Source organism: Miscanthus floridulus, chromosome 5 (assembly GCF_019320115.1).
Source record: "Miscanthus floridulus cultivar M001 chromosome 5, ASM1932011v1, whole genome shotgun sequence".
In the NCBI taxonomy this organism is placed as follows: Eukaryota; Viridiplantae; Streptophyta; class Magnoliopsida; order Poales; family Poaceae; genus Miscanthus; species Miscanthus floridulus.
Genome location: NC_089584.1, coordinates 104,046,701 through 104,069,576, shown reverse-complemented (window position 1 = coordinate 104,069,576; position 22,876 = coordinate 104,046,701). Strand labels below are relative to the sequence as shown.

The following is a 22,876-nucleotide window of genomic DNA, read 5'->3' as shown; positions in this document are numbered from 1 at the left end:
ACAAGTGTCCTAAAGTACTATTGTAGTAATAATATTCTATGGCTCCGTTCGCTTCGTTGAAAAAATAAGCCAAAACACTGTTCCGGCTAAAAAAATAAGCTAAAAAGTACAGATTATAAGACAAGCGAACATGGCCTAAGGACCTACATGTTATATTTCTATTTTCTTTTAATTTTATTTCAAGCCTTAAACTAGTAATCACAAGCTAAATTAATACTCCAGTGATCCAGTACCTACTGAACATAAAATTCTTACTAGAGTACAAACATAGCAAAGTTATGCTACTACAAAAGTTTCATAGCATTTGGAGAATAAGAACCATTTTAATTACTTACAACAAACCCTAGAGTAATTTTTAAGACAATTATTTTGCACTAAAGCATATGCTTTTATGTGTTCACAGTGTAGTACAATCTATGTAGAGTTCAACAAAACTAGATTTACCATTTTATGATTTTTATTTGATTTATTATGGATTTTACAAGTTTCAGCCATTTTAAACAAAAACTAGAAAAAAGAAAAGGGCACCTAGGCCGGCTTCGGCCAGCTCGGCCCACGCTGGGCAGCTAGGAGGACCAGGCGCACGTGGCCCAGCTAGCCAGGGAGGCAACACTTATACGAAGAGGCCCCTGGGCTATCTCAAAGCTAACCCGCAGTACAACATACTATTCATGATAGTCGCTGATTTTTCCATTGAGAGCCCTGATGAACTTTATTCCTTGCCCCGCGGTCCCTCTCATCCTCCTCGCAAGCAGTGCACGGGTAGAGGACGGCGGCTCCGGTTGATTTCCACCGGAGGAACGGCGACCAGGCGGCACAGGGCAGCATCGGACACGGCCGTGCACGCGGACATCGGCGGCACAGCCAAAGGCGGCCCACGACGCCTTGGCCACACACGCGTGCGGTCAGCCATAGGGCGACGGCGGGGCATGGCAGGAGGTGGAGCGACGCAACCACAGTGGCACGCCGGCGGCGACCTGACGACCGAGGAGGCGCGAGGCCACGACCGGGCTCGCCTGGCCACGACACGGACCGAGGCGGAGCTTGGCACAGTGCCCACACGTAGGGGACGCGGCGGGGAAGACGGCGTGCCAGAATCCGGTCGAAACATATGGCCGCTCCCGGCAGGGCGCTGCGAGGCATGGATGAGCCGGTAGACCTCGCTGAGCCCGCGCTAGAGGTCGCCCGGAGACGCGAGCCACGGACGCGGCCGCATGAGAAACACAGCGCAGCAACAGCGGTGCATAGGAGGCTCGAGGCGAGGCGGAGCTAAGCGCGGCGAAGCCGTACCAGCGCGGATGGCGATGGGACGCGGACGGGGCAGCGCTATTGGATGTAGCTCTAGCGCGGAGCCGTGGGGTGCGCACGCGCTCGCAAGGGGTCGGGCGACGACGTAAATAGGCGCGATTGGAGGCAGTGTGGTGCTGCGGACACGGGCACGTGACGTGGGGAGGGAAAAGAAGGGGCGGCACCGTGGAGCAGCTGGACCAGCGTGGCAGTGGAGCTCGCGACGGATGGGTAGGAGGAGAAGTAGGCAAGCAGTGAGAGTGAGCAGGTACCGTCGGCCGCGTTTTATGCGAGCAGCAAGAATGGCGCCCTGCCCAACAGTCCAGAGGGAGCGCGCGTATGAGCAGCACAACGCTGGCACCGGAGCGCACATGGTCGGACGTAGGACAGCAGTGGCATGGACGAGATGACTCAACCTGGCGGGACACGAAGGCAGACAACGGCGCTGCGACTAGGACAATAGCGCGATGAGACAACAGAGGCAGACCGTGGTTGAGCGACAGTGGTGGCACGCGTGCTGGCGCTGCATAACTCGTGGCCAGGGAGATCGTGCGCGCGCAGTGCCATTAAGGCGGCGATAGCACTATGTGGGGAGGGGCATCCCCATGCGTGCGCAGCAATGGCATCGGGCGGCCGACAACGTCGCAGCGGTGTAGGGGCCTGGATGCGACGCGAGACGGTAGGAGCACAACACAGAGCGAGGCAGTGGCAGCGCCTGGACTGGCTGGAACGACGTCACACACGCTTTTAAAAGCGAACCGAAAACAACTTACTAATACGACGAAGGCTCAAGTACACACTTTGATGCAACAAATCGTACCAAAACACAAAACTAAGATTTAGAAAATTTTGTTAGAATTTAAACGCAAAAAATAACATTTTTATCTACTAAACTTGCACTTCAAACTTTTATCTAAGTATGAATTACAAGTTATATTTTATTTGGTTTATAAAAATTGTTTTTCACACTTAATCCCATAGAACAATCCATCCGCTACTTATTTGCTAGAATTGTTGTCAGACATTCCTAAATATTTTTACGCACTGAATAGTTTAACTTGGACATTTATATGAGTCCACCAAAGTGAGCCACACAGGATCCACTTATCACTTCAAGTTTGTTTTAAATCAAAATTCGAGGAACTCGTTTTCGGAAATTTTTCTTAGGCCTAAATCTCGGTGCTAAATAAGATCGTAATACCAGGGGTGTTACACTCTTCATATCCTTTCTAAATGCTAGGAATAGATATTTTGATAAAAAAACTGCATTCCAACAATTTATGTAAATGGTCATCCAAATATAGCCATCTTCCATTCTGGATTTTTTGCTAGCCAAAAGTAGAAGACAAAAATGGCTCTCTAGAGTGCATATAAGATATAGAAAAGCTGTTGGAGAGTAAATAGATATAGAAAACGATTTTTATGCAAATATTTTTTTAAATGATAATTTAGAGAATAAGATTTAAAAAAGCTTTTAGAGATGCTCTTAGGCTAACGCTCCAAGCCTCATATGGCGGAGGGCCAATTGTTGCTATGCCTCGTCTCATAGCCTATATTAATTGCTAAGGCCTTGTTTAGATGCATGTGTACCTACTTCAATTCATATGTGCGAGTAGAATAAAATAAAACTTAGTTCAATTTCACTCCAATCCACCTCAACACATATAGATAGAGATGAATTCCCAGAGAAGACCTAACTGGGCCGGGCTTCCTTTCTAATCCCCTGAGAATCTGAGATGGTTACTGTCTGTCTATTTTTGAATAACAGCGGGTGTCAAATGCAAAATATATGAAAGCGTACATTCAGCCTGTTCGTTTCGCTGTAGCTTGTCATAAACGATCGTAAATTTTCAACCAGAACAATATTTTTCTCTCACACAAACTAGCCAACAATATTTCTCGATGAACCAGCAACGAAACGAACCAAACAACCGAATCTGGAGCGTCAATCTTAACCGAAACCCTAGAAGCGCTCCGCCGAGCTCCAGGCTACCGAGCACGCCGCTTCTCGCGAAGAAAAAGCCGAGGCAAAGACAAGCATACCTCAGCGGCTCAGCCATGAATCTGGAGATCGTTGGGCGGCACGCCTTACTGTTCGACGACGACGCGACGGCGGAGGTCGTCAACTCCGGCGGCTCCCTTGTCCCCTGGGCGGCCGTCGGCGCGGCAGACCTCCTCCTCGACCGCCACGACGTGCGCCACCTGCTTGACCGCGTGCCCCCTCGCCCGCGCCGCGCCTACTCAGTGGTCCTCCTCTCCGCGCCCTCCCCCGACGGCATCTCTGAGACCGAGCTCGATCGCGAGCGCTACCTGGACCTCCCGGCTGGTGACGGCGAATACGAGGGTTCTGGAGATGCGCCTCCCTCAGGTATAAATGGATCTTCCTTTTGCGCCGCCTCTCCTCTCCTCTCTTTTCGCCTCTCGTATCTGTAACTGTCAGCTTCTGCCTACCCTTTGTTATGTTTTTGGTGTATTTGAGCTCAAAGTTTGTTCCGTTCTACATTCTGAATGTCATTCTGCCGACTTTGTCATGTTCTATGAGTCACAATCCTACATTTTTCGGACTCATCTTAATGAAGCCTCAAGTATAAATTCAAAATAAGTCCATTAATTGGTTGAGATTTCACATTTCAGTGTTCTGATGATCCCAGCCCTCTTGAACCAACTCTTCAGGTTTAAACTGTATTAGGATTTTTGTTTTCAGATATTTCTCTCTTATATGTGGCCTGCAAGCATATCACACGTACTGATCTGTTCTTGGTTTGAATTTTTTTGGTTACCAGCAGACGAACGTAGTAGTAACTGTCTTTTCTTGCAAAGAAACAAGGTTCATAGAATATCCAGTTGTACCCAAATAACAGTATCACTGCCACATGTTTGAAGTTAGCAGTGTTCATTGTACATATGTTTTTTTTTCCATTGTATACTTTTAAGTCTGCAGGAAGGATGCTTTGATTAGTTCATGAGCATCTTTAATCATTTCAAGTAAGGGACTTTCTTCTGTTGCTTGGAAGATGTAATTTGTGCCTGCATGTTTTCTTCCCTACTCCTATTTCTGTTATTTTACTATACAACAATACTTTAGCTGACATATTCTTGCTTATCTAGGAAATGGGACAGATACTGAACAAGCTGATTATAATGCTGTTCCTTTCTCATATGGATATCCTGCTGGTTCAGATGAACCAAGTTCTTCGGACTTGTGTTATCGCCCATCATTTTATGTGCCAGAAAGCTTGTTGAATAAGCTGGTGAGTATAAGCTTTGAGCTCTCACTTTTAACTATTTTCTCCAAATATGATAGAAATTTATTTCTTCTACCCTGTTATTAATCTTCTTCAGTTGATCCAGCAATAATTGTCCAGGGTGCATATGTTCTTCTAAGGATTAAATGCCTGTTTCAGATGGTTGGAGCAGAGATGAAGTTCCTACTAGTGATGCACATTGTTTCCTTGCAATGTATCTTGACGTAAGGAATATAGGCAGGTGGGATTAGAATGATTCAAGTGCTACATATAACAAAAATGAATGGGATGGCTGTCTTACGATATACCAGTTTTCTTAATATAGTAATTCATTCTGTTTGACATAATTTGTGCTTGTGCGCTCTCTAGTCATTACTGAGACATTTTTTTGCTCCCCTGTTTTAAATTTACAGCCTCCTTCTGAGAAGGCGCATCAGATAATTGCAAGAACAGCTTTATTTGTCAGCGAGCATGGGGGACAGTCAGAGATTGTATTGAGGGTGAAACAAGGAGATAATCCAACATTTGGATTCTTGATGCCTGATCATCATCTCCACAGCTACTTCCGCTACCTTGTTGATCATCCTCAACTGCTGAAAGATGGTGCTGATGCTGTTGACACGGATAAACGTAATACTGAGAGTGAGCATGCTTCATCTGGCGGTGCTTTATCATTGCTTGGGACCGCATATGACTCAGAAGATGAGGATGAAGGCACACTGCCACGTAGTTCGGAAGGCATGAATCCTGGAAATAGCATGACCCCTGATGTGCAGGGCCATGTAAAATCTGCATCAATTATGCCTGACAAAAAAGAACTAGGCAAAGATCAGAATGCTGCCGCTCCTGCAGTTAAGAGTAAAACAATATTGACAAAGAAGAATCCGATTATTACTGGCAACAGCATTGTTGCTGTTCAGCGTGAAAAGGTTAATGACACAATTACAGTATCAACTACATCCAAATCACATACCAATTCAGGCTTATCTGAAACAAAAGAAATGATCCTCGAACCACCATCTTTCATGAAACGCACCATGGAGAAAATAATTGAGTTTATTCTGACGAACGGGAAGGAGTTCGAAGAAAAACTGATTGAGCAAGACAGAACAACTGGGAGGTTTCCATTTCTTCTGTCTTCTAATCCATACCACTCGTATTATCTAAAGTTTCTCCAGGAAACTGAAGAGGTAATTTGAGTCACACTTGTTTATGCTTTAACCTTGAAAGATTTGTGTTGTAGAGGTCAAAAGAAATTTATTGTCTTCTTCGTTACTATTTCGAAGATGCCAAAAAAAGTTTATTGTGCCTTCTTTCTATATCAGAGAAGCCAAAAGAAAATTAGTTTCCCAAAATACTGTCATGCAACAAATGTCCCATGCCTTCATTCTCATCTTGTGATAGTGATACTTCTATTTACTTAATATTAATGTTTGTCAGGTTTTCATACCTTGCATTTGTTTGTTGATCAATTATTTCATTATTTATATTCAAACCTGATTGAGCTTTCTACTACTGAATATGTTCACACAATTGATAGGAATGTTGTAATTGCAAAAATGATGGCCCTATGTTCTTCATTCATCAAGCTTCTTTTCTTGTTTAAGTATTGCCTTATTGTTACAATTATTATTTCTAATAGGCTTAGCTGCTTTATATTTATATCATTCTTAAGTACTCTTGATGTGCATTCAAATCGAGCAACCAGGCAACCAGCATTGCCATGCTAAGCAACAGTTTTTTTTCTGGGTCCTGCTTGCTTAAAATTTTGAGATCTTTAAAACTGATAGTGTTTTTGTACTGCTGTTCCTGATTCTTATTGTATTGTTTTTTGCTGAGTGTCTTCTTTTTTTCTTTCTTTTTTGTTCTGAAGTGCATATGATGTCTTACACTTGATCTCTGAACTTCAGGTAAGTTCACATGTGGAAAGTATTAATTGCTGATGCACTACTTTGAGTAGCCTGTAGTAGGGTCTTTTATTCAATCGTTGGACACTTTTCTGTTGGTCCTAATCTTGTAAGCTGGTTTCCCCAGCGTGGCTGTGGTGTGAGTGTTCTAAAATTTGTATACCTTTTCACTTTCTATATAAAAGCAGGATTTTCCTCTGTAAAAAAAAACACTAGGAACTGAAACTTTTCGTGCAACATATTTATGACATGATTTTCTGGTGGATGTATTGTGTTCACATGAGTCAGTTTCTTTGGTTGAATTGTTGCTTACTGGCTTTCTGCATCTCTTTGCTGTTTGTTTTTTTAATATAATGTCTACTTTGATGATATCCTGGACATCCAGGGCATGATTTGATGTAGCTATGTTGTGCTATCCTAGTTTGAAGCACACGGCAATTGATTTCTTATTTTTTGGATATGGAAAGGTTCTTCATCTTCATGGACATGAATTGCTGATGTCTATTTTGATTAATTGAATCGCTTTCCTTGGTTCAATTGTTTCTTGAATGCATTGCTTGTGTGCTTTGCTTTTCAAGCTTATACTGCCCATTTTTTAATTATTAGTATTTTTTAGCTCGTATTAGATCTAAAAAAAAGGGCGTACCCAGTGCAGAGAGCTCCCGCTTTGTGCAGGGTCCGGGGAAGGGTGTCAGTGGCAAGCCTTACCCTCGCCTGTGCAATGCGAGGAGACTGCGACTCGAACCCGGGACCTTCCGGTCACAGGCGGTAAGACTCTACCGCTTGCACCAGGCCCGCCCTTCTCGTATTAGATCTAACTCATACAAAATATCCTGGTGGACACCCAAGAGTGTTTTGTATTCCAGGCCAAATCAATTCCTCCCCCGCAATATCTACACCCAAACAGATCCTTATAATTGTTGGTGCTTCTCTTTTATACCCTGGGAATACTAAGGTTGTGTTGTAGACTTAGGCCCTTTCGCAATGCAGGATTTTGCAAGAAATACTTTAATTCCCACTGTTTGATCAGAATCTTCATGCTCTAAACATTTCACTAGCTTCTTTACTAAGTTAATGTTATCCTTTTTCCTATGATCCAATGGCAAATTTTAACTATGGTTTGTTTCTCTTTCATTTATTGATTTTGCAGTCCAAGTCACGCGGTAGAAGTCCTGATCACAAGGACAGAAGAGGTTGTTCTGACTGGAGGGGCAGAAGAAGTCCTGAGAGCGATGACAGAAGCTCTCGTGAGCGCGTTGACAGAAGCTCTCGTGAGCGCGGCGACCGAAGATGCTCACTGGAGCGCAAAGACAGCAGTTATGGCATGGTATCCAGTGCTTCTGATAGAAGCTCAGCTGGACCATCGGAGAAGCAGCTGTATGACAAACAAGGGAAGGGTAGATTCCATCCTGTTTGTGGGGTCAAGAAGGGACCTACTCGGAAAGTCACTGCAGATGAAGCTGCTGCTATAGTAATGGCGGCTACTCGTGGACTGGGTGCTGCAAATGACTCACTTAACACCATGAAAGGAACCAAGGACAATGTTCGCACCCATGTTAGTAATGATCCTTCTTCCAGCTTTGGAAGTTTCTCATGTTTACAGGACCAAGATGCATTGTCCAAACATATTTCAAATAGTGAGGCTGATGCTTCACTTACAAGTAGTGGACAGCCCCAAAAGGAAGGTTTTGGAATTATTGATGATGATTGGATTGCAAACACTATTGCAAAAGCTGCTGCTGCTGCAGCCTCCAAAGAGGCAGATTCTTCGGAAGCTTCCATGACAAAGGAACAGAAGCTGAAAGCTGAGAGGCTTCGCCGTGCGAAGATGTTTGCTGCAATCATTAAGAGTGGAGACAACAAGATGAATGATTTAGCTGCAGCATCGGATCCAACCAGTGAAGCTGCCAAGGCAATTCCTGATACGAATGTCTCTGGACTTGATCTGCAATCTGTGGCTAAGGAACGTGAAGGTAGCTCTGCTCCGTTTGAACATGAGGGGCCAAACTTGACAAAGCATAATAATGACTCTGATGATGAACAGAACAGAGTGCGGAAGTATAGAAAGAAACATCAAGAATCTGACGAGGAAGGAGATGAATCAGGGGATAGCTATAAGCACTCGAGGAAGAGGCATCGCCCAGAGCATTCAAGAGGCCGGAGTATGGATGTTCATAAACATAAGCTCAAGAGACACTCCAAGGACAGGGAATCCAGACATCACAGACACCGTTATAACTCTTCGGAAGATGAGCAGGAGCAGGAGCGTCGGAGTTCGAAGTCAAGGCATGGGCATAGAGATGATCACCGCTACTCTGACGAGGAGGAACACAGGAGGTCACATAAGCATCGGAGGAGGGAGCGTCACTCCAGTTCTAAAAGGAAGCTCGAGGAAGACCGAGACCAGAGTGAACAGTCTCAAGATCGCTTAGAAGTGTCCCCGTCTAGATCAGGTGCCAAGTTTGAATCAGACAAGCTGCCTGATGACACTGCACAATCAACTCAGGGAACAACTGAAGTGCTTAGTGAATTGAGAGCAAAAATCAGAGCGATGTTGCTCGAGAGACTGTAATATCTGTATCACAGCAGTTTAACATTATGGCCTTACTGCCCTTTCAATTTATGTATTTGCTTCGAACATTCCAACTATGTGTCCATTTTATTTGAAATCAGTGACCTGCACGCTAAGTTTGTTGACCACCACATGTTGGTGTTTCTGCTGCATGCATGGTTTGTTGTTATGACCATCTTGAGTCAGTGGTCTACGTGGAACGTATATTTTTCAAGATGTCTGCTGAAGTCTGAAGCCAACCATTTCTTGTTGTGATTTCGGTGATTTCGGTAGATAGGAGTGTCTTTGAAACTGTGCGAGGGCTTGTTTGGTAACATGACAACCTCTTTCAGTCTATACGTATTGCAAGTTTTTGTGGTGGAAATTTAATTCATTTTCCACTGGAATATGGATCGAGTTTATCCACTTCCATCCAGATACTCGTATGGATTGAGTTTATCCAAAGAAGTCCTCTGAAAAAAAAAATCTTTTGACTGGCTTGAAGAGAACAGAACCCAATATTTTTGAAACAAAACAGAACCCAATATTAAGGCACCGATGCATGCCGATCATCCAAATTCCAACCAAATCCATCCATCCAGTTGAATCCGATCCAACCCAAACCAGTAGTCCGTCAACGGGGCTGGTTCCGTTTTCCGCACCTCCGCCCCCAAAGCTGACCCGCCGCCGTGCCCAAAGCTCCAACCACAAACCACCCGAACCTTTACCACACCGCAGTATAGCCTGGCTCGCATCTCAGCCGTCCATCAGCGTAGGCGCGGACCCGAAACCCGCCGCAACAAAACTAACGACTCCTGCACATCCGAATGGGTCGCAAGTCGCAACCCACGCTGCCTCGGTCCCGGCTCCGATCTGCTAAGCTAAGCCCCCGCCCGGATCGGGTTGCGGGTCGCCACCCCCCGACCCAGATCCATCACAGCTCGCCGCCGGCCGCCGCCGCCGCGCCGCAGAGGTTAGTTTCAAATCACTCAACTCCGTCTCCTCCCCTTCTGTTTGTTCCTCCTTAACGGATCCGCTTACCGGGGCCATAAACCCTAGCTAAAAGGCGCGGTCTGCGAGCTATTTCACGCCCGATTTCCTAGGGTTTGACTGTTCGAGCGCGGGGACTGGACCCCGCTGGGATTCGATTTGGCCGGGGGGATGCCAGGTCACTTGCTCGCTCCGGCTGATTGTGCCGTAGTTATGAGGGATTGGGGATCTGCTTGGCATATGCAAGGGGATTTGCTACTCCCAGCTGTATGTGCAAGGGGTTTTTTAATGGTGTCTCTCTGAGGTCAGAGGCATTCGGTGGTGCTTGTGCAATGTGCTTGCTCAGCGTTTCATTGCTTTGCAATCCGAGTTAGGAGAGAGCTTGGCAAGATTTTAGTCTGGTTATGGGTGAAAGGCTGCCGATTGCTTTCCAGTTTATGACGAAAGGTATTGGAGATATGCATTCTGTATTTAGTTTTTGCTACCCTTTCGTTTCTGGTAAAAGGAGACAAAATTGAGAGCTTATCCTTTGGTATTGTTATGTATGATGTGCTTCTCGCAATCAAATAAAAAAAAGTATGATGTGCTTCTCTGTATGTGCTGCAGTGGGTGATCGTGTACGCAGTAACATGCTGGAGCCAACGGCAATGGAGGTGCCCATTGCTGGCTCAGTGAGCAATGCAGTGATGCCTGCGCCTGTGGTTCACAATCCACGGGCACGCAAGCTGCGGTCTGCTGTTTGGCAGGACTTCACGAAGGAGCGTCGTGCCGACGGTAACTGTGTGGCTGTCTGTAACCACTGCAAGAAGCAGCTCACGGCAACTAGCCGGTCAGGCACAACGCACCTCCGCAACCACCTCGCAATCTGCAACACCACCTCCACACGGCGTGGTGGTAAGCGCCGGAAGCTTGTTGTACGCCGTATTCTCCACAACAGACCCTCCATGGATGGGCGCTCGGGTGAGGGACGCGCCTCAGGCGAGGACAATGGTAATGAGGGAACACACTTCGATCAAGAACTCAGCCGCCGAGACCTTGTGCACATGATTGTCCAGCATGGCTACCGGTTTTCGATTGTGGATGATGTGGGCTTCCAAAAGTTTGTCAAGAACCTCCAGCCTCAGTTTAGGATGGTATCATGTGACACAGTGAGGGCTGATAGCATGGAAATATATGCAGGTGAGAAACTTAAGCTACATGATGTGCTCTTTAAGATCCCCTGCCGGGTTAGCATATCAGTTGACATGTGGCGGTCAAATACACAGATGGAATACATGTGCTTGACTTGCCACTACATTGACCATGCTAATGATGAGTGGAAAGTTAGGAAAAAAATTATCAACTTTGTGCATATGGAGGCAGCTTTTACACTTGATCAGATGGCTAATCTCATTGTAGAGAAGTTGCAGAGTTGGGGTATTGACAGAATGGTAGCTGCTGTTGTGCTAGACAACTGCAACGGTGGTGAAATTGTTGCTAGAGAGCTTCTTAGAGTTTTGCAGCCTCGGAGGCTTCTATTGAATGGGGATTTGTTCCAAGTACGCTCTTGTGCACATATTCTAAATCTCACTGTCCAAGAAAGCTGGGAACATGCATCTGATATAGCTAATAGAGTTCGCAAGATGATTAACTATGTCAAGTTTGAAAGATTCCAAAAGTTTCAGGATATTTCAAAGGTACTGCATATGGATCAAAAGCTGCTAGTTGTTGATTCTCCTGATAACTGGCCGTCTACTTACTTAATGTTTGAGTCTGCATGCTACTATCATGATGTGTTTGTGCGCCTGACAGAACAGGAAGGGCATTATGATGTTTTTCTGTCTGCTAATGACTGGGCTGATGTGAAAGCCCTCACTGAAATACTGGACGTAGTCTATCATGCTATGGAGAAGTTTCCTGTGGAAAACTCAACTGCAAACCTTTATTTTAATGAGATGTGTGAGATCCACGTGCTTTTGAAAACCTGGAGCAAGAGTCCATCTACTGTTGTTGCCAAAGTTGCTGACCAGATGCTTTCTAAATTTGAGGGCTACTGGGATCTCACTAGGCCTGTAATGGCATTTGCATCTATTCTTGATCCTCGTTACAAGATGAAGTCCCTCGAATATTTTTTTCGGCTCATTTATTCTGATGAGCAATTTACAGCAAAGGCAATGATAGATGTCATCCAGAATACCTTTCACAATCTGTATAATGATTATAAACATCAATCATCAGATTCATGGAAGAATCCATCTGTTCTCTGTTACTCTAGAAACAGTAGTTCTTGCATGGGCTCTATGTACAGCAATGGGGATGATTCTAAGACCTTCTCACGTATCACATTATCTGATGCTCGACGGGGACTTGATCAGTATATACAAGAGACCTCATCAGGACAATCCTTGAAGTCTGACTTGGAGATGTATCTTGAGGAAGCAGTTTATCGTCAAAAAGAAGGAAATCAGGATAATTTTGACATTCTGGGATGGTGGAAGTCCTTTGCAGCCAAGTATCCTGTACTTTCACAAATGGCTCGTGATATTTTAGCTATCCCTGTATCTATCATCCCTTTGGACAGTGAAGCCCGTACACTTAATGAGTATCTCAGTACTATGGACCCTTCAACGGTTCAGGGATTGGTGTGTGCACAAGATTGGTTACGGGAAGACCCAGAAGGTATCGCTGACTTCCTCTAACTGCTGTGAAGATTGGTATAACTTAATAATGATTGTTTTCCCCTGTGCTTCTGCAGTTGTTGCTGGTTCAGGTGATCATGGAGATGATGGAGCACCGCGTGGTGACGAACTTATTGTGGTGCCAAAATAGGTGAGTACATTTGAGGCTCTGCACTTCTTTCAGTTTATTTCCAATACCATTTTATCTTATCCCTTGTTGAAGATGTGCATGCATGAGATGTTCTGGCGAGAAAAAAGTTGATACAAGAGGCTTTTATAAGAAAAGTGGAAAGAAGCTGGTTATGTATACTTCCTTGCCATTTGTTTGTATTCATGGATAATAAAAGTTAAAAGCACAAATCTATGAGGTGCATTTAAGATGTTAATATATGGTAGCTTTTAGAATCTTCAGCGCCTGTTAGAGTGATACTTACCTTATGTCTTAAGCAGAGAATGTTACCAACAACCTGGAAATAGTATGCATTGGCAGTTCAAGAAACTGTCAAGTTTTGCCATGAAAATTATGTATAAATTAAGTTCAGTGGCTGTAATAGTATTTGTAATGAAAGAACTGTTAGTGGGTGTCTATATTCAGTTTTAACTCAGTTTGTATTGGATGGTCATTATTGATGAAGGGGACCTGCAAAAGTATACAAATTACCAAAGATTTTATTAGCTGTTTGATGTTTGAATTTGGAGGTGCTAATTGCCGGAACTGAGGCCTCTATAGTCTATAGACCTTAGTTATTAAACAGCATGTTCGCTTGGTCGTAAACGATCGTAAATTTTCAGCCAGAACAATATTTTTCTCTCACACCAAACCAGCCAGCAGTAATAATCCACGATCGTATACGATCGTATCAGCACCAGCTGAACAGGCTGAAAGTCTTGAAGCCAACTAATTTTTCTATGCCTTCAGTTTCAAAATCATTTGTTTTGATGCAACTTTATTTACCCTCGAACCATTTTACTATATGTCTCTTTCAGCATATATACCAGTAAAAAGTATGAGGTTGAACTATCAATTGTGTTTTCACTGTAAGGATAATCCTTGTGGTGACGTGTTGGTTACCATTGTATTTGTGCTGTTGAATCCACCATCTTGTTCTCAGGAGTGATTCTTTGATCAACACAATGGCAGTGTCCGGGTCTCAGGGTTTGGGTAACTTCGTGCTATGCTTTTGAACCTACTTTATGGCTAGAGCTATTAGGGATTTAGGGTACTATAAAGCCTATAAAATTACCATAGGGACAGATGGCACTTAGTTTAGATTGTTTAGAATGAAAATTTACAGATTCACGCCTGAAAATGTACTTGCGCGCTATACATTTTGTATATTTCTTTTTTATCTACTGGAGTACAACCTTTGTGTCTAGAACTATTTGGTTCCATGATAGTAATAAGATATAGAATTATGTGTTTTAGCTTATCAATGCAGAGAATTATGTGTTTTAGCTTATCAGTGCAGAGTCAGCCTCTGAACTCTACCCTCCTAGAACCTTTACATTACCTGGATTATCATATTCCTTTCCTGCATTTTATATCCTTTGGATTATGAATTCACCATCCTAGTTCCTAACCAATTTAACATTGTCCAGAGTGGAGTATTATGAAAGAAGTCGTTTGAGAAGACGTGGGTGGCAACGGTACCTACGTAATTTACTGTCCAAGAACCTCTAGTACTCTCCTGTAAATGCATCTTTCTAGTTCTAGATGCTGATTTGTACAATGAACTCCTGGAGTCACCCTCCAAGAAGGATGGTAACATTATCCAGCCATTCAAAACAGCCTACCATGTATTCAGGATGACTTGATGTGCATTATGCTGCTCATCAGGTAGCCTAAGCTATCTGTTGACATGTTTCGCAAGGCAATTGCGATTATTTGATGTGTCTCTTTTGATGAACCATGCATGCCCTGGGAGCCCTGAGAGCTGGAAGGACGGGGCACTTGAATTGGACAGTGTTGTGTCGAATACATAAAAAAATGACAAGAAATTCGTGATGTCCAAGTCCATGAGAACCTGAGGTGGACATAGTACATCTAACAGGCATTTCACATGATCGCATTATCTATGTAAAATGCTATATAGCAGTAGCATCTCCACTGAGCTTGGCTTGAACCTACAACAGCAAATTACAGGAAGAGATCGAGCGACAGCTGCCAAGAGCAAGAAGGCACCGTACAAAATCGGGTCATCCTGACAACTTGTAGGCATAACTGACCGTACAACGGCCAACGACAACCATCGCGCTAACTGGTGAAACGGGCAGGCGCAGTCCTCGCCCGTGCCCACGGCGGCACGGCGCCCATGCTTCGGTGCCGGGGTACGGCCACCGTCATCGAGCACGCCGCGGGCAGGCACAGCACGGCCGACAGACTCGCTGGTCGCCGCCGCTGGACTGGAGTGAGCAAAGAATACCACCACGGGCACACAGCACGGCCAACAGACTCGCTGGTCGCCGCCGCTGGCAGGCACAGCACGGCCAACAGACTCGCTGGTCGCCGCCGCTGGACTGGAGTGAGCAAAGAATACCACCACGGGCACAGGACAACCAAAGAGAGCAAACGCGTCCTGATTTCTGAATGGTCTCCATCCACGAGACACGCTTGCAGCTGAATTGACAGTTCGCCGCGGAAAGAATTTGCCTAGTTAGGCCCTACTGAATGCTAACCCTCTGCCTGAAAACTGATGAAACTTTTATCTGGGTATAGATTGTCGATGTTACTCGCAAAAAAAACATACATACGCTCCCGGACCAAGACGCTTCATTCCCAACTTCTCCAGCCATGCCCTCCTCGGCGTGCGCGCGAGCAGGCGTGTCACCGGTTGCTGTCACCCGGCCGCTCTCAAGGGATCACCGACTTCCTGGGCCTGCAAGTGGGCAAACAGCGGTGTCAAGTAAATACGAATACAGTTTATATGTTTGCCTGTATATACCCAGATACCCCCAAAGCACTCAAAGTTTGAAACTTTTTTTTCGAGAGATCCTCAAAGTTTGAAACTTCGATAGGGGTACAGAGGGGGTGATCGGTTGCTTTGGTAAGGAGGAGCCGGGATGGAGAGCCGATCTAGGATGGTGAGATGTATGTTCAAACTGTACACCTAGTCGTATTTGGTTATCTTTGGTGTTGGTTTAGTACGAGATAAGATCTTGTTTAGTTGCATGTATGGATAGGAGTTTTGAGTGTATGACACATGGACCCCTGCACCATGTCTGAATCAAGCTGTCCTGCATGGAGAGGGAAGTAAAAATTGAGAAGACGAAGACGTGCGGGATAGAGGAGGACAGACAAATAAAAGGATGTAGGCGAAAGGTGCGAGGAGGACAACCAAACACGCCGCATGAACGAGGTTAGACAACTAAACGGTGCAGGGACAACCGGGTTCGGCCTACCAATTAGCCCCTAAATAACCCATTAAAAGGTCCTAATGGCTAGAGGGGGTGAATAGCCTATTAAAAATTTCTACAACAACACTTAACAAACCGGTTAGACAATTATGAGGCGAACAAGTGTTGCGCTAGCCTACTAAAAATACAAGCCACCTACCACGATTCTAGTTTATATAGTTTCTATCCACACAATTTCTATGTCACTATACTAAGTTAGTGTACTCTCAAACGCTAACTAAAGAGCCACACTAACCAAACTAACAAGCTCACACAACTAGCTACACTAAAGAGCTTGACAACTAATTTACGGTAATATAAAGAGAGTGAGCAATTTGTTTATACCGCCGTGTCGAGAAAGGAGCCAATCAATCACAAGAGTGAATACCAATGAAAATCAATCACCTCGGAATCAAATGATGAACACAATGATTTTTTTATCGATGTTCACTTGCTTACCGGCAAGTTACTCCTCGTTGTGACGATTCACTCACTTGGAGGTTCACGCGCTAATTGGCTTTACACGCTAAACCCTCAATAGGGTGCCACACAACCAACACAAGATGAGGATCATACAAGCCACGAACAATCCACTAGAGTACCTTTTGGCTCTCCGTCGAGAAAAGGTCAAGAACCTCTCACAATCACCATGATCAGAGCCGGAGACAATCACCAACCTCCGCTCGACAGTCTTCGCTGCTCCAAGCTGTCTAGGTGGCGGCAACCATTAAGAGAAACAAGCGAATCCCACAGCGAAACATGAACACCAAGTGCCTCTAGATGCAATCACTCAAGTAATGCACTTGGATTCTCTCCCAATCTCACAAAGATGATAAATCAATGATGGAGATGAGTGGAAGGGCTTTGGCTAAGCTCACAAGGTTGCTATGTCAATACAAATGGCCAAGAGAGTGAGCTTAAGCCGGCCATGGGGCTTAAATAGAAGCTCCCACGAAATAGAGTCGTTGGGCTCCTCACTGCACAGGACACGGGCCGACCGGACGCACCGGTCAGATTGACCGGACGCTGGACCTCAGCGTCCGGTCGCTCGATACACGCCACGTGTCCCCTCTCTTCAAATACTGAGCGCCCGATCCCAATGGTTAAGTGATGACCGGACGCGCTGCTGTAAAATGACTGGACGCTGGACCTCAGCATCCGGTCGTTTTCAGTAAGCATCTAGAGACGATTTTTCACAACCGGATGTGTCCGGTCATGCTCGACCGAACACACCCAGCGTCCGGTCACACGGCGACTTCCCTGTGCACTGCCACGTCAGTAGGACCGGACACACCCTGTCAGCGTTCGGTCACTAAATGACCCAGCGTCCGGTCAGAGACCGACGCTGCGCGCCCTCTGCTGCCACTGACCGGACGCGCCGGTCCAACCGAGACCAGCGTTCGGTCACTTACAGTGATCACCGTCTTTTCTGTCTAGGGCGCCGGTGACACCGTCGGACTGTCTGCACTCTACGGACGGACAATCCGCCGGTGAAGTTCCTAACCCTTGCTCAAATGTGTCAACCACCAAGTGTATCACCTTGTGCACATGCGTTAGCATATTTTTACAAACATTTTCAAGGGTGTTAGTACTCCACTAGATCATAAATGCATGTGCAATGAGTTAGAGCATCTAGTGGCACTTTGATAACCGCATTTCGATACGAGTTCCACCCCTCTTAATAGTACGGCTATCGATCCTAAATGTGATCACACTCACTAAGTGTCTCGATCATCAAAACAAAATGGCTCCTACAATTTATATCTTTGTCTTGAGCCTTTTGTTTTTCTCTTTCTTCTTTTCAAGTCCAAGCGCTTTATCATCACCATGGCATCACCATCATCATGTCATGATCTTCATTTGCTTCACCACTTGGAATGTGTTACCTATCTCATAATCACTTTGATAAACTAGGTTAGCACTTAGGGTTTCATCAATTCACCAAAACCAAACTAGAGCTTTCACCCATCCAACTATCTAAGAAGCTGCTTTGAGTCTAAGGTTTCTTAGGTCAGTCTCAGTGGAGAGTTTCATTGCATTATTTCCAAGACTGCCATGTCATATAAAATGAAATAAAACTTGAATGAAACACTCACTCTCAATGCAAAGTTTCATTCCATGGTTTTATAGACATTTAATTCTAAGACTTATAGAGTTGGTAATCGCGGCAAGTGAGTTTCGTTCCCATAAAACATATTTCTCTCTCTCTCTTCATTAAAACATTACCATGCTATAAAAAATACGTATGTGACATGCTATTAAATGCAAATGAAACTCTCGTCATCCTCACACTGAGACTGGCCTTAGACGCACGCTACTGCCCGAGAAACAAATGCATGCATACGCATAGGAACAAGGACAAGGAGATCAGGCCAACCCCATGCAGACTGGTTTTGCCTGCAGGTATACAGTTATTCATGGAGAAATTAAACATGGCACTCCTACAGATGGCCGGGAGTTTACATGTTTGTCTGAGCAACGTTTTGGCTGAAACTGATTTATTTCGGTGATGACTATAGAACTACAGCAGAACTCTTCTTACAGTAAGTGACCAAAGATTGCATTACATTAACTCATTAGACAGTCCATTAACATAGGTTCATGAGATAAATCGATAAGTCACCAAATAAGAAATCGCTCTTCAAAACAGTTTGTTAGGAGGACAGTCATGAAAAGCTAAGAACATCGAGCAAGCAAACATTGATGGCACTTAAGGAAGTTGGTGACTTGGTGGCCCATGTCCTAACAGGAAGGCCCATAAATAGTACTGTACTACGTGCACATCATGTACATGAAGAAGGTAAAGACAATTGGTTCAAATAAGGACCAACATGGTCCACAAAAATCTATCATCGTCTCTCAATCTGGCGTGTAATTCAATGCAGTACTATATCAAATTCAAAGTAAGGTGATGTTTGGTTACCCTCCTAAATTTTAGTCGTTATTACATTGAATGTTTGATACATGTATGAAGTATTAAATATAGATTAATTATGAAACTAATTGCAAAGTTTGCGACTAATTTGCGAGACAAATCTTTTAAGCCTAATTAGTCCATGATTTGATAATGTGGTGCTACAGTAAATATGTGCTACTGACGGATTAATTAGGTTTAAAAAATTCGTCTCGTGGAGTACTCACAGATTATGTAATTTGTTTTTTTATTAGTATCCGAACACCCCATGCAATATCCTCCCGACATACCTCCTAAATTTTAGTCACCGGATCCCAACACCACCTAAAACATGACAAACAATTAATGGAAGTTTAGTAGGAAAATTACTTGAACAATTTGTTGCACTGAAGAACATATTTCGAACTTTTGTACCGATGAGAAGGCAAGCTTTCTTAGTTATTTGTAAACATTTGAATTCAAAAGGCATAGTTGTAAGCAATATCTTGTCATTTTTAGTTGAACATAAATCAAATATTTAAATCTGGAAAGCAGAAAGTATAATAACGCTCTATAGTTTTGCCATATCATGGTCCGGTGAAAAACTTATCTCTTACACCCGAACCTTGTGATTGTGAGTATGTTATAAGAATTTTTTTTTGGTGTTTTAAAGGAGTATCGCATCCAGATTAAAAGTGTTGCAAGAATCGAGTGAAGTATTCCTTCTCCACATCCCGATTTTAGTTACACCAATTCTAAATTATACCTGAATTTTAGTTACACCAATTCTACCTAGAAATTATATGTCAAAATAATGACCGTAGCTCTAGTACATGTCAAGCGTAGATCCAGTGTAAGTTAACCGTAACTAAAATTGGGAATGGAGTAGACAAATCCTAAGGCTGACAAACCCTAAGTTTAACAAAAGAAGGCAGTGGGGAACAAATGACAATCAACAAAAAGGCTAACTTAACTTATAAATGTACATTGGCAATTACTCATAATTTTTTAACCAAAGAAAAGTAAAGCAGAATTCAATCCTCAGTTCCTTGATCATACACAGTAACACAACTGACAACCGTGTACCGTTCTGGGAGAAAAAGAAAAGAAAAACAAAATGCAAGATCAGGCTGCAAATGTTGATGAAAGCACCAGATCCACTACAACCTAAGGGCAATGACTGCTAACAAGGCACGTGACCACCCAGCGGTAAAGTAGCATTCACCACCAAGTACAAGAGGGCTACAACAGATAATGTGACCGTATCTGCGGTCAGATGCGGCGGAGACCTTACAGAAAGGACCAATCCAACAGTCAAAAACAGAAGATTTAGTCACCCCCGAACTTGACCATATGCTAAAGAAAACAAACAGGATACCGAAGATGCATTATATGTGCGTCTCCAAAAACCGGCTAGAAACAAACATTCTCCTACTCCGTGAATCTGCCGCTAAAATGCATTTATATATTACTCCTACTCCATCGCAGTTGGCCATGAGCTAGCGACTCGACACAATGTCGAGATAGAACAGACGAACAAAGAGTAGGAGTGAAATGCGATGGCATGGAGGAGAGCAGGGGGAAGGACTCACCTCATCCCTCCGCGTCCACCCCGTGGTCTCGAGGCGGCCATGGCGGCCTGGGTGCAGCTTCGTGGGGCTCATCCGAGGCCATGTTGCTTGCTGGTCCTCGACGGCCTTTCACCGGCTCGGGCGAGCACGGCAGTTGCTGGGGCGCGGGGAAGCGAGGTGGGCAAGGGAGGGCCGTGCGTGTGTCCCCAAACGCACAAGGGAAGGGAAGGGAAGCCGACTAGTAAAACCAAGCAGCTGGCGGCTTTGATGTGAGACCCAGAGAGAGAGAGAGAGACTGGACAGAAGAGAGCAGGGGCAAAAGGAGAGGAGGGAGCAAGTGAGCAATGGGCCAATGGCTGTCAGCTGTTTGCGCTGCTTTTTTTTTCTCGAGCCTGCACAGCGGTCGCTGCCTCCGCCGCAGCAGCGCGCGCGCCCACACGCAGCGGCCCTGCCATGGTTTATGGTTTGGGAGAATTATATATTCGACACTAAAATGAATCAGTCTTTCGTATTTGGCATTAAAAAGTTTAAACTTTCTTATTTAACACCAAGTTAAAATTTTCTTCCCTAGATAGCATTGTCGTTCATTTGGGCTAGTAATGGCGTCAAGTGACTGGTAAAATAACATTAGCATTGTCGTTCATTTGGGCTAGTAACGGCGGTCAAGTGACTGGTAAAATAACATGAATGTCCTTTTTTGTAGCAGAAATACATGATGCCAAATAGAGAAATAATAGATGAACAGGTTGTCAAATAAGAAAATTATAAATATCACAATATATTGTGAACAGCAGCCTGCTGTCGTTGTCCTGCGGCAAGATGGTGTCCACCGTGTTGAACAGCGTCGTGAAGTTGTAGAGCGCCTCCTGGAACCGCGTCGCGAAGAACGCGGTGCTGTACGACGCGTTGAGGACCGCGTGGACAAACACGGACGGCTTTCATCTCTCTGATGGCGCCGAGCACCGCGCCGATGGGGTCTGTGCCTGCCTCGCCGTCGTCAGTAGCCATCGTGCCCTCGTCCGTCAGCGTCATGAAATGGAACAGGCTGTTGACGGCGAGCACCTCGTCGGGATCGATGTCCAGGTCGCCCGCGCGGACCGCTTCCGATTTCGCCACGATGCCGCGGAACCTGAACGGCATGCCGAGCTGGCACGCGCAAGCGGTGAGCCGACGCCCCGCCTCCTCGATGAGCCGCGCTGGACGGAACCCGGGCTGTGGGACGTCGATGCCGGTGAGCCGCACCTCCGGTGGCCCGCCCTCCCTACGCGCGAGCCACCAGAGCAGGGTTGCCCACTGGAGCCCATGGTCCAGACCATAGTGCACAATGTGCAACTTCTTCCTCCCAGCGGCAGCTTTGTAGAGGGACTTGTTGGAGAAGAGGATGTTCACCGGGAGGAAGCAGCACGTGACCATGAAGAACTGCATCGCCCTGAGCTGGACACCCGATGAGGAGGAGGCGCTTTTTGGCATTAACGACGACGCCCGATAGTGTAGGTTCCCCGTGCCGTTGAGCCGCACCTGCAGCCCCTTGGCGAAGCAGTGTGCCAGCCGCTGCGTGGCGTTCCCGCTCGGCGAAGAGTGGTACCTAATCCGCTGCATAAGATCGACCGCTCTGCGGCGGTCGTTGTCGGCCACGGCGTCGGCGCAGCGGATGAGCATGGAGTGGAGGTCCACCGCCTGTTGCTGCTGACCCGGATCCTCCCTGGTGCCGGCCAGCCTCCCCGGCGGCGTCTTGGCCATGTCCATGGCAGCGCGCAGCTCCTGCATGTCGTCGGCGAGGATTGGTTCGGCGTCGCCGTTGAGCATCAGCTTGTCTAGCATCTCTCGCGCGTCGGCTTCCTCTGAGTCCTCACCGTCAGCTGCCATTTGCTTGCTGCTCCTGCCCTCCACCTGCTCGTCATCTCCGTCAACGTCAAGCCTCTTCTTCCTGCCCCTACAATCCGCCGTGTAGCCACCGGCGCCGGGCAAGAATCTGTTGGCCTCTTCCATGCCTCTTAAGAACGCCATGCTCACCGCGTCCTTGAAGCAGCTGCTGCCCTTCGGTGGTGACGAGGTATTGGCCAGCTCCACCGCGCCCGTGGCTGCACTATTCAAGGAGGGTGGATCCTAGGGGTCGTTGCCTTGGGCGTCGACCAGCACGGCGACGAGGGCGCTGGTGGTGGAGGTGTCGGAAAGGACCTGGGCGAAGAGCTGCTGGGTCTGGAGGAGCGTGGGATTGTGGTCAGGGTACTGCTGGTACAAGAGGGTACGTTTGTCGCACTAATAAAAAAAACTAACACGGTCAAAATAGTCAACTAATAGATGAATGGATGGTAGTGTCATATATGGAAGAAAAATTTAACTCGGTGTCAGATAAGAAAGTTTAAAATTTTAAATGTCAAA

At 45.6% G+C, this 22,876-nt stretch overlaps 3 protein-coding genes and 1 non-coding gene across 4 annotated transcripts; 3 read left to right on the top strand and 1 right to left on the bottom strand.

The window, feature by feature from the left end:
• The first annotated feature begins 3,235 nt into the window (after positions 1-3,235).
• Positions 3,236-9,136, top strand: LOC136450371 (uncharacterized). Its single transcript, XM_066450771.1, has 4 exons — positions 3,236-3,655; positions 4,396-4,538; positions 4,946-5,722; positions 7,590-9,136. The coding sequence occupies exons 1-4, from the start codon at positions 3,346-3,348 to the stop codon at positions 9,009-9,011; spliced, it is 2,652 nt and encodes an 883-aa protein (XP_066306868.1). The 5' UTR covers positions 3,236-3,345; the 3' UTR covers positions 9,012-9,136.
• On the top strand, positions 6,416-6,479 carry LOC136455773 (small nucleolar RNA snoR101). The gene has a single exon (XR_010759241.1). It is a non-coding gene; the product is annotated as a small nucleolar RNA snoR101 (small nucleolar RNA).
• A 687-nt stretch (positions 9,137-9,823) lies between the features above and the next one.
• On the top strand, positions 9,824-14,521 carry LOC136452852 (zinc finger BED domain-containing protein RICESLEEPER 2-like). The gene is made up of 4 exons (XM_066453438.1): positions 9,824-9,963; positions 10,587-12,638; positions 12,715-12,788; positions 14,237-14,521. The coding sequence occupies exons 2-3, from the start codon at positions 10,610-10,612 to the stop codon at positions 12,786-12,788; spliced, it is 2,103 nt and encodes a 700-aa protein (XP_066309535.1). The 5' UTR covers positions 9,824-9,963; positions 10,587-10,609; the 3' UTR covers positions 14,237-14,521.
• Positions 14,522-21,265: 6,744 nt separating this feature from the next.
• LOC136455051 (scarecrow-like protein 9) lies at positions 21,266-22,501 on the bottom strand. The gene has a single exon (XM_066455235.1). The coding sequence runs from the start codon at positions 22,499-22,501 to the stop codon at positions 21,266-21,268; it is 1,236 nt and encodes a 411-aa protein (XP_066311332.1).
• Positions 22,502-22,876: the final 375 nt, after the last annotated feature.